The following is a 13,392-nucleotide window of genomic DNA, read 5'->3' on the forward strand; positions in this document are numbered from 1 at the left end:
TCCTGACTTCCCATATACTGGAGCGAACTAATAGCTTTGGATAGAATACCGGTCCCCCAAGAGTTTGCAAGGAACATTTCTGAAAGAAACTATGATGGCTATTACAGAGGCGATGATCTCTGAAGAGTGTCTGCGCAGTAGCTCACTAATTCCACTATATGTAAGTCGCTCAAGGTCGATGTAAATGGTGGTACTCGACTCTCTAATTATACTTGAGAAAGGGGGGAGGAACGGTTGAGTAGCAATCACACGACGTTATTTCTCGGCCGGTCCAGCAAGTACAGAAAACTGTCCCCCACACCCTGCAAAGGTAAGCCTCTTGCCCTTCACATCGCCCTTCTGTAGAAGTGTAGGAGTCTTCACAGACTCCTCTGTCCCAAGACCAGTCCGGTAATTGTCTGAGTAGCCCCAAGAATATGCTTTGCCATCCGTAGCGATGGCGATAGAATTGTCGATAGCAGCGGCGACGAAAACTGCTTGGATTTCTGGGATGATGGTAGGTTTCAGTAGAATTCGTAGATTGCCACGGCTGTCGAAGATAAGATCTTCTGGTCGCAAGTCTTCCAACTTGATACCTGCCTGACCGTCGTCGCAACGGCCCCAAATTAAGAGCTTGCCATCTTCGGTACAAGCAATTGAATGATGACTCCCACCCTTGATCTCTCTGATCTTATAAGGCCTAAGATTCTCGATAACAGTTGGCTTCTCAATAAAAGCATCGTCCTCCCCAGCTCCAATCATGATTCCTGTCTGTCCAAAATTGTTCAACCCCCAAGCGTATACTTGACCCTTGACGTCAATAGCAAAGCTATGATATGCGCCAATGGCAATGTAGGTGATTTGTGGTAGGCCAAATCGACAAGGAGTAAGGGCCTGAAACCGAGTTCGATGTACTATGCGACGACCAAGCTGGCTTTGTCCGCCAGCGCCCCAAGCGTACACTTTGCCTTCAATATCAAGAGCTAGGATATGATTGGTTCCTATAGCAAGAGATTTGATCTTCGTTAACTGAGGAATACGAGCAGGTTTTCGCTGGGACTTCTTTTTGTCATCCTTCCTTTTTACAGCTTCGATGGCGTCTGCTGTAAAAAGGCCCATGATACCATCATCTCCCTAATATTATTAACAGAGAGTTATAACTATAAGATTAATAGAAGAACTTACACTGAATGTTCCCCAACCATAAACAGAACCATCATGTGTAAGCGCAAAACTAGCGCTATCAGTTGCAGCAACTTGAACGAAGGCTTCCACACCCTTGCCAAAGAACTCTGTCGGAATAGCGGTAGGTGTGCTTTCCTTAGGGCTCAAGTCACTATCCTCATCCTCATCTTCCGAGTCCAAATCTGTATCTCGGCCAAGCGCGCCATTATCATTCACACCCCACGTCAAAATTTTCTGATCTTGAGTTAGAGATACGCAGTGCATACCTCCTACTGCAATCTGAACGACGCCGACCGTTTTGGCATCAAGAAGCCTATTGATGCGGGGACGCTGAACATCGGTAGGTTGCTTTCCATCAGTCGCCTTTGGGCCCAACCCAAGTTCACCAGATTCGCCGCTACCGAATACAAAGACGTCCAACGTTTTTGATAGAGCAGAATTGATTGCCGAATCGGGTTTTAGCCTTTTCGCAACAGCTGGGGTGGGCTCATGGGCGCTCGTGCGTTTTTTGCTCGGTGCAGGCTTCGAAGCTGAAGAGGTTATGTTGCATTAGCAATTTTGCTGGCCTTCAATCAACACTATATGAGAGGGGACTAACAGAAAGCTGTAGTAGGGTGCTTTCCAACCACAGTCTTGGCTGGCGCTTTCGATCCAGGCTTCTTAGTCCTCTTCGCTGAAGGAGCCGTAGTGGCGGCCGTTTTGACGGACTTCGCTGAATGAGTGGTTCGTGGCATCTTTGTTTCGTTCTGCAGGCGACCAAATAGCTACTTTCTTCGCAGTTATTCCAAGCATGCGTTGGTGAACATATCATGTGCCTCGACGATAACGATTCTGCCAAAGTTCTCACGCAACTCACGTGACGCTGCACAGAAAATTTGGAAGCCTCGAATCTTTACTCGGTTGTCTTGCTCAACATATCCTGGCTCAGCTGATAGGATTTTCGAGTCTTTAACGTTGGATTGCGCATTTTTACCGTATCGGGGATTTCCCCGAGCCCCCTGGCTAACAATGGCAGTGCATCTCCCCACTCCCAATCTCTTCCGGGCTTATAGTAAGGGAGTGATTCGTGAAGGACACACGACCAACATTGAAAGGTAGGACCTTTGGGTCTGTGGCCTTGACGAATAGGGCGGAAAGGATGTCCTTGACGGGTCCCTCTATCGCAAGAAGCTCAAAGGGCTTGATGTCCTCCTCACTGCCCACGGGGCTACCGCAGGCACGTTTCTGCGTTGTCTTGATACTCACCTCCGGGTCGAAAAGCCGTTCGTCGCCTAAAAGACAATTTCGAAATTGTCGCGCTGATTTTGAATGAAGTCCTTCCAGGGAAGAATGCGGAAAGGGTAGTATTTGCCCCCAACAGCAGTGGTGCTGCCCCGGTAGACTTGGTTTTGTCGGACTGCACGTCGAGGGGTTTGAAAAGATGGATATGATAATAGCTTAGATACTCCTTCAGCGCGGTCTGCTCTATCGCCTTCTCCGCTGCCTCCCTTGCTTCTCGCTCTGCCTCCTTTGCTTCTTGTGCTTCGTTCCTCTCTCTCTCTGCGCTTGTCTCCTCAGTTACCGCTCTTCCTCAAAACTCCCGCAAAAGCTCCTCCACAGATTGCTGCCCAGACATTGGTTTGGCATGCCTCCCCTGCCAGGACTTGGTGGCTCACCTGGTTTTGGCTTGATTGACTTGCAAACAGACTTCTATGGTGTCATTTTCCAGGTTCCTGTATATCGATTCAATTGTCGCAATCATTCTGACCTCGCATTCATTCCAGGTTGTGATGGTTCACATTGCTACTTTGCATGTATTTCTCTCTATCTCTTCTTCGTTCTTGCTGTTTCTGTCTTCAAGCATGTTAGCCCATGTCCTCCAGAGCCAGAATAAGAAGACTAGAGAAGACTTACTAAGCTCGCTTATCATAATTTCCTTTTTTAATATTATTTTCTAAAAAAAAAAAATACTAAAATTTAATAATAATAATTTAATTAATAATAACAATACTCTATAGCTTTTTGTAACAAATAATGTTATAAAAAAAACGTAGTATAACAAACTACACTAGTTTTACACAACCAAAGCCACGGCCAAAATAACACTCCAAACATTACCACCATCCGTTCCTATGTTCGTCTTGTTTTAAGAATGTCTTTGTGCGGATTATAAAGAGGCCGGAGGGGGGTTTATATAGAGGGGACGGAGGACGGAGGGCGGAATACGAAGGACGAAGGACGGGGGCTAAGGGAGGTGAATGGAAAATAGAGAGTGGAAAACGGAGAGCAAAGGACCAAAAGAGGTGAATTTATAGATTCACTAGCTGCGGAGAACGGTTTGGAGAATGGTAAGGCTAAGTAAGTGAATTAAATTAACAAAGAATAAGTATCTTGCATGCTAACACGTCATGAGGGACGCCTTAAGACCACTTCACCGGTAGCCGGGGCGGCGTCAAAGAAGAGAATTGGAAAGAGGTGTCATGTATTGGATGAGGAAAAATTTCAAGGGCTAGGCTGGGAAAGATGCCTTATCGGGAGGATCTCTCTTTCTTGGAGTTCTAGAGGAAGCTGGATTGGATGCATTGCACTATAGTCCCCGTGGTTTATGGGCTTGCAGGGCCAAATGGTACTAAATGATGACTATTCCTCGAGCAATTAAGACTAAAGACTATATGTGTTCCGAGGTTATTGACTTTTCATACACATGGCCTTGAGCAAACATCCGCCTGAAGATCCGCCTCCTCCTTTCAATCTCTTCCTTGCTTTCCGAGAGTTTAATAGTACATGTGCTGGTTCATGGCCGCACCAGAACCATAGAGGTCCGGATCAGGGTAGACGTAGCCATTGCTTTGCGATGGTGAGGGCATGTTTTGTGAAGGGGACTGCCAGCCCACGCTACTCATGTAAGGACTACCGCTTGCGCTCCCAGGTTGGCGTTGTTCCATATTTGCAGGAGGTTCGAGAATTGACGGAGAACCATACCCGGTCGGATGGGATGTTGGCAGCCTGCTGTTGGAAAATGACGCCGTAGCTGGGACTGTTGGTGGGACATGATATTCACCTCGGAGGTAGCCCGGTAAAGGGCTGCTGTTCATGTCCTGATATTCTCCTGGGTGACGAGGTATTCCGTTCATGGGGGCAAGTTCCGAATTTGGAGAGGTCGAGAGGTTTCCTTGACTGGGAGATGGTTCCCTATCTGAGCGTTGTCGCCCACCTCGATTGCTTCCTGAACGAGTGGCCAGCGCTCCTGCTGTTGCTGTTGCTGTTGCTGTTGCTGTTGCTGCTGCTGCTGCCTCTTCGACGGTACCGGTATGGTAATTTTGATGACGCGTAAGGGCAGTACGACGAGTGAAAGTCTTTTGGCAATCGGCATAGGGACACTTGTACGGTTTTTCACCCGAATGTATCCTACGATGTCTTATTAGAGAGCTTAAGTCGCTGAAAGGCTACAGAGGTATTAGCTTGGGAACACAAAGTAAAGGGGTCTGAACTAACCTTTCTACATCTCTCGCACACGTGTGGCTTTTCGCCAGTATGTACTCTCATGTGTATAGTCAAGGCAGAGCGCTGAATGAATTGTTTGCCGCAACCAGGGTGCTCGCAAACATGAGGTCGAATACCGCTGTGGATTCGTTCTAGTTGCAAATTAGTAAACTGAAAAAAGGCGCCAGGCTGAAAGAACACCTTACGGTGTCGTACCAGATCACACCTTCGAGCAAATCCCTTGCCACAAGTGCTACACGGAAAGGCCTTGCCTTCTGCGGATTGTCGTCCACTCCGATTATTCTCTTGTTGCGGTGAAGGGTAGCGCATGGCATTAGGCCCACCATTCATCCCGTTCAGTTGCCCGAATCTGGGACCAGAATACGGAGAGTGCTCGGAGTCATGAGAAGAATTTCCTCGCTCTGAGCCGGTGTCTGACATAGGACTACTGTTGGCTTGCGAAATGGAATAAAGAAGGTGAAGATCTTGTGCGGTTCCGTTTGCTATGGCAGCAGCAGCAGCATCTTTTGGACCCTTGGAATTGACGATTTCCTTGATTTCCATGGTGGAATAAGAGTGTGCTAATAGTCTCGGGAGCGATCAAGCGTTCGTCCAATTTACAAGTCAGATTCGGGAATCTGGGACCGAGTCTCGAATTTGGTGTTTTGTCCTCGGGGACGAGCCTTCGGGAAACTATCCGCAGTGGTCTAGTTAGAATCTGCTCGCCGATGGAGTCAGACACGGTGAAGTGACGAGAGCAACCCAGAGGGTGGGAGATAACGTGACTGAACTCTCCAATCTGTCGACGGTCGACGTTGGAGGATGGGCCGAGTGTCTGGAGATAGGGGTAGCTTGAGGCGGACTTGAGGTCGGAGAATGAGGTCCAAATATAGGGCGTCGACAGACTTTCTCCTGGCAATACGCACTGAAAAGGCCCTTTTGCGGTAAAAGTACTGGTCGACAATGAAGCTTTGAAATTACCGTCTTTACGAAATGATAGGCTGTGAAAAGGTTGTTTATGCCAAGATCCCTACTTCCATCACACAGGACTCGTGAGTCAACGTCCGGCTCTTTCACGAGTTTCTGTAAAGAACTCAGTCACAGAAAGTGACAGGCTTTTCTTTTGAAGATTCACACCCAGCTTCTGTTGCTCCCAAATCTCTCGCTTTCTTCCACAAATTCACCTCCACAATTCGAAGTCAGAAAAACCTTCCGAAACTACCACATCATGGACAGAACCGACCTTCATTGTGAAGAAAAACAGGATGATACGTGCATCCGCATGGACAGTGGTCTTACCACCCAGGCATACCCCTCTTTAAGCTCGACCTTTTGGCAGTAGGTCCTCTCACGCTTGAAGCTTACGGTCTAACACCTACGCAGGAAGCCCCATTCAAGGTTCGTCATCGTTTTGGTTGGTGCCGATGAAGTACCTTTCGGCATCCACAAAGACGTTCTTTGTGCTCGATCACCATTTTACGGCGGAGAGTTGGCCACATTGGACCAGAATGGACTTGAACTCGTCTGCAAGCTTCCAGATACCGATATTGAGGCATTTGGCTGCCTTCAAAGCTTCATTTACACTGGCCAAGTGTATAGGATGAAGAGTGGAGATAGCATACCTGACTTTTCTGTTCTATTTCGCGCGTGGAAGCTCGCGAAGACGTTAAAGATGGCTCATCTCCAAACTAACCTACTTGATTGCATGGCCGTGCGTCATTATCAGATGGCTAGCATCCCCGGCGTACAGATTATAAAAGAGGCCTGGGAAGACACTGAGGAGGGATGTCCTCTTCGCATTAAGCTCATGGATTGGATGGCAGAGTATAGTATATGCTGCGGTTTCTCGCTCCCGTATCCACGCTTATGCATTTAGTGAGAGACGGTAACGGAGCCGCAAAACTGGCAAAACGCCTCCCCAATGAGATTCTCAGTGAACTATGCATGCTCATCGCTCGCCCACCCGCAAAACCTACGCCAGAAAGCTTGGCAGAACTATTACCCAGAGTATGAAAGTAATTGGTGGGTGGCGCGAAGCTTCGCGCCACTTACTTACTCGCCCAATCAGAGCTATTCGGACAGGTGGCAGAAGATTTCTTAGCGGTGAAGGAACTTGGGCAGATTTTTGGAACAGATCCACATTTCCCCCACAGATGCTATGCCGCTGCCCAAGCTGCGGCTGCTCCCGATGACATCACTCCATGGGATAGATTGCAAAGACACGCGATGTATTTTCTTATACTCGTTAAAATCCATGTTCGCTCGAAACGCCGGTCCCATATGCAGAGAGAGAGAGTTCACCCTTTATAGTACCGACGCCATTGCTGTATGCAAAAACAAACCTTCCTTCCCAATGTTTCAAAGCGGTCGTGACTCCTCGAGAATTTTTCCAAAACGCCTATAGACAAACCTTTAAACCTTGAATAATCCTTTGAAATATACAGCGAGAACGTAACCCGCGGTAATCAAACCACCTGCGATACAGCCGCAAATGATGCTACAACTAGTTGAGTCCATATTGATACTAGGACTGCAGCAACCCCTAGATCCATGGATAGTGACACCGGCTTGATGTGCATCTTGTTGACGTGCATTTCGTTGACTTGCGGCTGGTTGAAGAGTAGTTGGTTGATTTGCAGGTGGATTAGCCACTACAACTTCGGATAAATCGGCTACTACTGCTGCGGGTGGATCGGCAGCTGCTACAACTGCGGGTGGACTAGCTACTGCTGCAGCTGCTGGTGTTGCGGCTGGGATTTGAAATAGAGGTAGTAAAGGTATTGGTGACATACTGTAGATTGGAGGAGGGTATTCTAGAAGAATCGAATTGTTGTTGTTGTTTGAGTTGATAGAAGAAGAGCGGTGGTGGCCTCTAGAATCGCAATCGAGGTCTGACTTGATAAAAGAAGAGCGATAGTAGCCTTTAGAATCTTTGCGATCGAGGTTTGAGTTGATAGAAGAGGGGTGGTGGCTTTCTCCAGAATCGCGATCGAAGTTTGAGTTGATAGAAGAAGAGCGGTGGTGGCCTCTAGAACCGCGATCGAGGTCTGAATTTATAGAAGAAGAGTGGTAGCCTTCTTTAGAATCGTAGTTATTAGAATTTTGAGTATATTCGTTGCGCGCGCTGATAGAAGAAGAGTGGTAGCCTTCTCCAGAATCACAGTCATCAAAATTTTGAGTACTCAGGCCGTCGTTGCGCGCGCTGCCCCCGTCAACTAGATCACTGTTTATGCTTTTCGGCATGATTGCTGAGGTTTCGATAAGACACCAAAGTGCTTGAATGTTATTGTTTTGTATTAAAAAACAAAGCTACGAACGTGGAATTACTTTTAACTACAGATGGTGGTCAATGCGTCTCGAAGCGATCAGCTGACTACCACGACGAAGAAGGCTTCTGATTCATTGGTAGGCAGGCAAGTGGATGGCAGAAAAAACGAGAAGGTATCAGCGGTGACGCGCAGGCCCAATCAGAGCTAGGCCGGAACGCTGACGGAAAGATTTCGAGAAGGCCTTAGCGGTGAAGGAACTTTGCAGATTTTTGAATAGAAATAGATCCACCGATGCTGCGGTTGCGGCTGCGCCCGACGACCAACATCACGCTATGCATGCAAGGAGATCGACGGGATCGACAGGAACCGATCGACCGGAAGGAACCGAAGATGAAATGACGGCACGAATCCGAGGCGGATCCATTTCGTAATAAGCGCGCGCTTCGGTTATTTTCACATGGTCTGTGCAGTGACTTTGTTTACTACCCACCCATCATAATAAACAATGTACCTTTCCACATCCACTATAATTCGTTGAAGCATCATGGAATGCCCATTGACATCGACTCCAGCTGCTTCTCCCAGCCCTTCTCCTCCTCACACCCCTCAACCAACACGCAAGACAGAGCGTACCGAATGGCCTACCGATAAAAGGCAGCGCATCAATGACCTCAGATACCAGTACCCATGCAAAAAGCCTCAAGAGATATCCGACCTGACAGGAGTGCCTAGGCAGTCTGTCATTAATATCTGCGAGAGGGATGAGGATGCACTGAGGACAGCACGCCCTACCAGAACCAAGCGATACTCCATTTCTAGAGAACAAGTCCTAGCTATTGAGGAGGATATGGATGGACATTGGAGCAGAGGCTCTATGACAGCCGCAGAGCTGGTGGAGCACTACCAGCTGGGGTGTGTGCCTCAGACTCTGATCAATGCCTTTAAGAGAGAAGGCATTGGCCATTACTGGGCTGCAGAGTCCAAGTACTTGACACCAAATAATATGAAGGAACGGAACACATTTTGCCGGGTCTACAGAGACGATAAGGGCTGGAAGCTTCCACAATATAAAAAAGTGCTCTACTCTAATACATGCCATTTTGCAGTAAATCAAAGGAAGAGGCAAAAAGTGTGGAGGAGAAGAGGGAGGGATCCTGTCACTAGGAAATTGCATAGGAATCGTTTGGATAAAGTTCAAAAGAAGTTCGATGTTAGGAAGGTTTCTACCACAATTGCAGTCATGGTGGGCTGGAATTTCAAGTCAGAGCTCTCTATCTTGCCACGCCACATTGATGGAGATGATTATATTGAGTACTTCTTGGATCCTGTGGTCAGGCCCTTCTTTGAGAAGAAGAGAGCTAGAGCTAAGAGTCAAGGGATTATTTGCGAGTGGATTTTGGAAGAGGATAATGAGAGTGCTTATGGTACTAGATCAGTACTCAATGCTCCCAATGACTTTAAGAATGAGCATTACATCAAGCAGTTGAAGCTAAGGCAGCCAGCTAACTCAGGAAACCTCTCTCCCATAGAGAATGTCTGAAGGATACTCAAGCAGAGGGTCAAAATGAGGAAGGCTAAGAATCAGGCTGAGCTGAGGAGGTTCATATTTGAGGAGTGGGATAAGATCACAGTCAAGGAGATCAATGCTTTAATTCTCACTATGCCTGATAGAATAGAGGAGTGCATTCAGCGTGGAGGAGATGTCACACATTATTAGTAAATGCTATTCAGAGTGGTTGTGGGAGTGACAGTTTTTCTTAGTGTTTCCCTAATAAAATTCGTCGCGCTGGCAACCCAGCCGAGCGCGCATCACGAAATGGATCCGCCTGGATCAGGTGGTGGGTCAAGGGTTGAGTGATTGATTGATTGAATTGAGACTGAATTGACTGACTGACTGCACATGCCGCATCTATCTATCCATTCACCCAGCTAGCCACCAATGCAATACTCCTGAAAGAAATCTATGCTCCATCGATGCTCAGAATTCTAAACGCTATACTATGCTTTGCCTTGTCTTGTTTTACCTTGCTTCTACCACCCGATATAATCTTTAATACCACCGTCGAAGGACCAGCAGCGTGTGTCGAGGGACGAAGTCACGAACCTAGATAGAACTTATTAATACTGCTTTTCGAAATTAAGAACGTAAATAGGCGTACTTGACAAGTTTAATAACGGTATCCAACATATCCCCAGCCCAGAAGGAAGAGTAAAAGCAAGACCAGCGTAACGATGAAGAAGAACCATCCCTTTCGCTGTTCACGTCCTCGCTTTAGCTCCTCTTGGAGAACCTTCATCTCTCGCTCTCGCTCTTCACGTCCTTGCTTTAACAATCGGCCTCGCTCTCCACGTCCTTGCTTTAGCTCTTCTTGGAAAGCCTTCATCATTTCCTTTGCGTTCATTTCGTCTTCGGTGTTATCGAAAGCGGGGTCGGTAGAAGAATTGTTTGGTGGGAAACGAGCTAAAATTAGAAGTTAATAATTGTAGTAGACGGATCGCAAATTAATCTTACTTGCGTAGTACTCGAATTGGTTGTTATTCTTCAAGGTGCTCGAGTTGGTCAAGGAATTCGGGTTCCGGAACCGAAGCTTGGGTTATCTTCGGCTTCGGCTTCGGCTTTAGCTCTAGTAGCTCGTGATGGAGAATTTGTTTGCTTCTCTTGCGACGACAACATGGTGGTTGGTTATTGCGTCGTTGCGTTGTTATTTATTGTTATTTAAAACTACAAAAGATATTTAATATACTATATTTTTTTGCACTATAAGCGAGCGCACGAAATCTTTTTGTACACCGCTTTCCATATTACCCCGAACTCTCCCCGATTTATTTATTAATTAGTAGGTGGGTTTAAGCTTCGCGCCACTTAACTCGCCCAATCAGAGCTATTCGGACAGGTGGCAGAAAGATTTCGAGAAGGCCTTAGCGGTGAAGGAACTTGGGGCCAGATTTTTGGAACAGATCCAGATGCTGTGCCGCTGCCCAAGCTGCGGCTTGCTCCCGACGACATCAACTCCATGGGATCGACGGGAACTAAGCCTCAAGCGTTTAACGAGTAAGCTTCACTCGTGGCTTGCGGGTGGCTTGTGTTAGTCTGTACGACGTGAGGTTGACGGCGCATGCGATGCGCAACAAACCTGAGCCAAGAAGCGTTTAACGAGTAAGCTTCACTCGTGGCTTGAAGCGTTTAACGAGCGCCTCACGCTCGCTATCCCTGCGCCATCGCGGCTCAGGACGACGGGCAATTTGAACATATGGAGAGATTAGGGCCCCGAGACAATGATCTGGCGCAGGCCTAGAACACCATCTATCTGTGCCGAGACTTCCTCTGAGATTATTTGACGCAAGATATAATTTCATCGCATCTCATCTCATCTCGAGCATATCCCTGAGTCTCGGGTAGGGCTGCAGCTGCGGCAGCCTGCATCTCGAAGTGGCAGAATCCCCGCATCCCATCCCAGCTTCACTTCAACCGCCAATATTTGTGAGTCGCGATGTTTACGATCGGAGGCTTCTGATTTATTGGTGGGCAGGCAAGTAGGTGGCAGAAAAAAATGAGAAAGTATTAGCGGTGAAAGGACTTGGGGCAGATTTTTGACGACATCACATCACTCCATGGGATAGATTGATTGCAAAGACACGCGTTGTATTTTCTTATGCTCGCTTAAAATCCATGTTCGCTCGAAACGCCGGTCCCATATGCAGAGAGAGTTCACCCTTTATTGTACCAACGCCGTCGCCGCATGCAAAAACAAACTTTCCTTCCAATGCTTCAAAGCAGTCGACCGTGATTCGAGAACTCCTCCAAAGCGCCACCATAGATAAACCCTAAACCCCCATCAATAAAGAAAACCATTTGTTGGTCGAGATCGAGTTTAGCGACGAGAGACGAAGATAACCTAAATAATTTATTAATATAAAATATAACTATTTCGAGAAAAAAAAATATTCATACCTCGAAAAGATCATATCGTAGTATTATTTCCGAGTTAGAAAGTAAATCACGGGTCCCATAACACCAGCGATACAAGTGATAATAACGGCGAAAGTAGTTGCCCCTATATTGATATTAGAACTGCAGCAACCCCTGGAGCCATAGATAGTGACACCGGCTTGATGTGCATCTTGTTGATGTGCATTTCGCTGACTTGCAGCTGGTTGAAGTGTAGTAGTTGGTTGATTTGTAGGTAGATTAGCTACTACAATTTCGTGTAAATCGGCGATTGTTGGTGCAAGTAGATTAGCGGCTACTGCAGCTGCGGGTGGACCGGCTGCTACTGTTGTAGTTGCTGGTGTTGCGGCTGGGGTTCGGCGGAATAGAGGTAGTAAAGGTATTAGTGACATCTCGTAGACTGGAGGAGGGTATTGAGGAAGAATCGAGTTATTGTCGTTGTCTGAGTTGATAGAAGAGCGATGGTAGCTTCTAGAATCTTTGCGATCGAGGTTTGAGTTAATAGAAGAAGGGTGGTAGCCTTCTCCAGAATCGCAGTCATCAGAATTTTGAGTACTCAGGCCGTCGTTGCGCGCGCTGCTAGTCCCCGGTGGGCATAGACCACCCCCGTCAACCAGATCACTGTCTTTGCTTTCCGGCATGATTGTTGTTGAGGTTTTGGAATGTTCTTGTTTTGTATTGAAGAACAACTACGACGATGGAATTACTTTTAACTATAGATGGTGGTCACAGCGTCTCGAAGCGATCAGCTGACTACCACGATCACGGGACCAGTGGACTGTCTCTCCTCAGCACCAAAAACTACCGACCGTACACGTACTCGTACTCCATACACTAGCGAGCTGGCTCCTCGCTCAACCTGACTACGTACTCCTCCTACTCTATTTTGCTTTGCTCTACACACGGCCACCGCCCCTCGCTCGACCACCCTTGTACGATCGAAGAAGGCTTCTGATTTATTGGTGGGCGGGCAGGCAGGTGGGCAGAAAAAATGAGAAGGTATTAGCGGTGACGCGCAGGCCAATCAGAGCTATGCCGGAACGCTGGCAGGCGAAAAAACCGTGGATCCCATTGGTCAGCGGCACGTCCACCAAAAATTTCTTCCAAGCCGCAACCGCATCGTGAATAATAATTTTGGACACAAACCTTGAGGGCACTCTGGCCACATACTTTTCTTGGACGTACTACCATTCGCATAAACAGCCCAATCTCAGCAGCAAAGTTGCGCTAGGCAAGAGGAAGATAGGATCTGGGTTTTCTCTAGGGGTTGCTACAACTGCCTCGATTGCTCTGCAAGAAAGAGTTACCTTTGAGGGGGGAGGTACCTCACTGAGAAGTTTCATGCAACCAACGGATCTCTCGGCCGCAAAGTTGCGTTGACCGATGTGCGCTGGCGACAGTGAGATTTTTGTAGCAGCGAGTGCGTCAAGGAAAGGTCGACAGCCCCTACGGCGGAGCAACGACCTCCTAGCATCACGACTTGCATCAATTACCCGAGTCTGCCTCGTAGGGGATTCAGCTGTCAATGCTTAGGGGCGTGTTAGTTGG

At 47.5% G+C, this 13,392-nt stretch overlaps 6 protein-coding genes across 6 annotated transcripts; 2 read left to right on the forward strand and 4 right to left on the reverse strand.

The window, feature by feature from the left end:
• Nucleotides 1–151: 151 nt before the first annotated feature.
• LY89DRAFT_631438 (RCC1/BLIP-II protein) lies at nucleotides 152–2,004 on the reverse strand. Its single transcript, XM_018211276.1, has 3 exons — nucleotides 1,763–2,004; nucleotides 1,165–1,694; nucleotides 152–1,113 (listed from the first exon to the last, which is right to left on the reverse strand). The coding sequence occupies exons 1-3, from the start codon at nucleotides 1,896–1,898 to the stop codon at nucleotides 256–258; spliced, it is 1,524 nt and encodes a 507-aa protein (XP_018061707.1). The 5' UTR covers nucleotides 1,899–2,004; the 3' UTR covers nucleotides 152–255.
• Nucleotides 2,005–3,917: 1,913 nt separating this feature from the next.
• Nucleotides 3,918–5,190, reverse strand: LY89DRAFT_766533 (uncharacterized protein; the record flags this gene model as incomplete). The annotated part of the gene is made up of 3 exons (XM_018221731.1): nucleotides 3,918–4,589; nucleotides 4,639–4,778; nucleotides 4,833–5,190. 3 exons carry the CDS (start codon nucleotides 5,188–5,190, stop codon nucleotides 3,918–3,920), a joined length of 1,170 nt encoding a protein of 389 aa, XP_018061708.1.
• Nucleotides 5,191–5,854: 664 nt separating this feature from the next.
• Nucleotides 5,855–6,639, forward strand: LY89DRAFT_742986 (uncharacterized protein; the record flags this gene model as incomplete). Its single annotated transcript, XM_018220904.1, has 3 exons — nucleotides 5,855–5,964; nucleotides 6,010–6,455; nucleotides 6,503–6,639. The coding sequence occupies 3 exons, from the start codon at nucleotides 5,855–5,857 to the stop codon at nucleotides 6,637–6,639; spliced, it is 693 nt and encodes a 230-aa protein (XP_018061709.1).
• Nucleotides 6,640–6,847: 208 nt separating this feature from the next.
• On the reverse strand, nucleotides 6,848–8,129 carry LY89DRAFT_691813 (uncharacterized protein). Its single transcript, XM_018216413.1, has one exon. The coding sequence runs from the start codon at nucleotides 7,867–7,869 to the stop codon at nucleotides 7,039–7,041; it is 831 nt and encodes a 276-aa protein (XP_018061710.1). The 5' UTR covers nucleotides 7,870–8,129; the 3' UTR covers nucleotides 6,848–7,038.
• A 550-nt stretch (nucleotides 8,130–8,679) lies between these two features.
• LY89DRAFT_544882 (uncharacterized protein) lies at nucleotides 8,680–9,036 on the forward strand (the record flags this gene model as incomplete). Its single annotated transcript, XM_018208225.1, has 1 exon — nucleotides 8,680–9,036. A coding segment is annotated over one exon (357 nt), but the record flags the coding sequence as incomplete, so codon positions are not given.
• A 2,494-nt stretch (nucleotides 9,037–11,530) lies between these two features.
• Nucleotides 11,531–12,512, reverse strand: LY89DRAFT_725857 (uncharacterized protein). The gene is made up of 2 exons (XM_018219008.1): nucleotides 11,848–12,512; nucleotides 11,531–11,791 (listed from the first exon to the last, which is right to left on the reverse strand). The coding sequence occupies exon 1, from the start codon at nucleotides 12,483–12,485 to the stop codon at nucleotides 11,871–11,873; it is 615 nt and encodes a 204-aa protein (XP_018061712.1). The 5' UTR covers nucleotides 12,486–12,512; the 3' UTR covers nucleotides 11,531–11,791; nucleotides 11,848–11,870.
• Nucleotides 12,513–13,392: the final 880 nt, after the last annotated feature.

The sequence above is a fragment of the Mollisia scopiformis genome, assembly GCF_001500285.1.
Source record: "Mollisia scopiformis unplaced genomic scaffold LY89scaffold_37, whole genome shotgun sequence".
NCBI lineage: Eukaryota > Fungi > Ascomycota > Leotiomycetes > Helotiales > Mollisiaceae > Mollisia > Mollisia scopiformis.

Coding starts and splice junctions, on each gene's coding strand:
- LY89DRAFT_631438 (XM_018211276.1), bottom strand. CDS start 1,898: ATGCCACGAACCACTCATTCAGCGAAGTCCGTCAAAACGGCCGCCACT. Junction 1,695..1,762: donor GCACCCTACTACAGCTTTCT/GTTAGTCCCCTC, acceptor TAACCTCTTCAG/CTTCGAAGCCTGCACCGAGC. Junction 1,114..1,164: donor ATGGTTGGGGAACATTCAGT/GTAAGTTCTTCT, acceptor TAATAATATTAG/GGAGATGATGGTATCATGGG.
- LY89DRAFT_691813 (XM_018216413.1), bottom strand. CDS start 7,869: ATGCCGAAAAGCATAAACAGTGATCTAGTTGACGGGGGCAGCGCGCGC.
- LY89DRAFT_725857 (XM_018219008.1), bottom strand. CDS start 12,485: ATGCCGGAAAGCAAAGACAGTGATCTGGTTGACGGGGGTGGTCTATGC.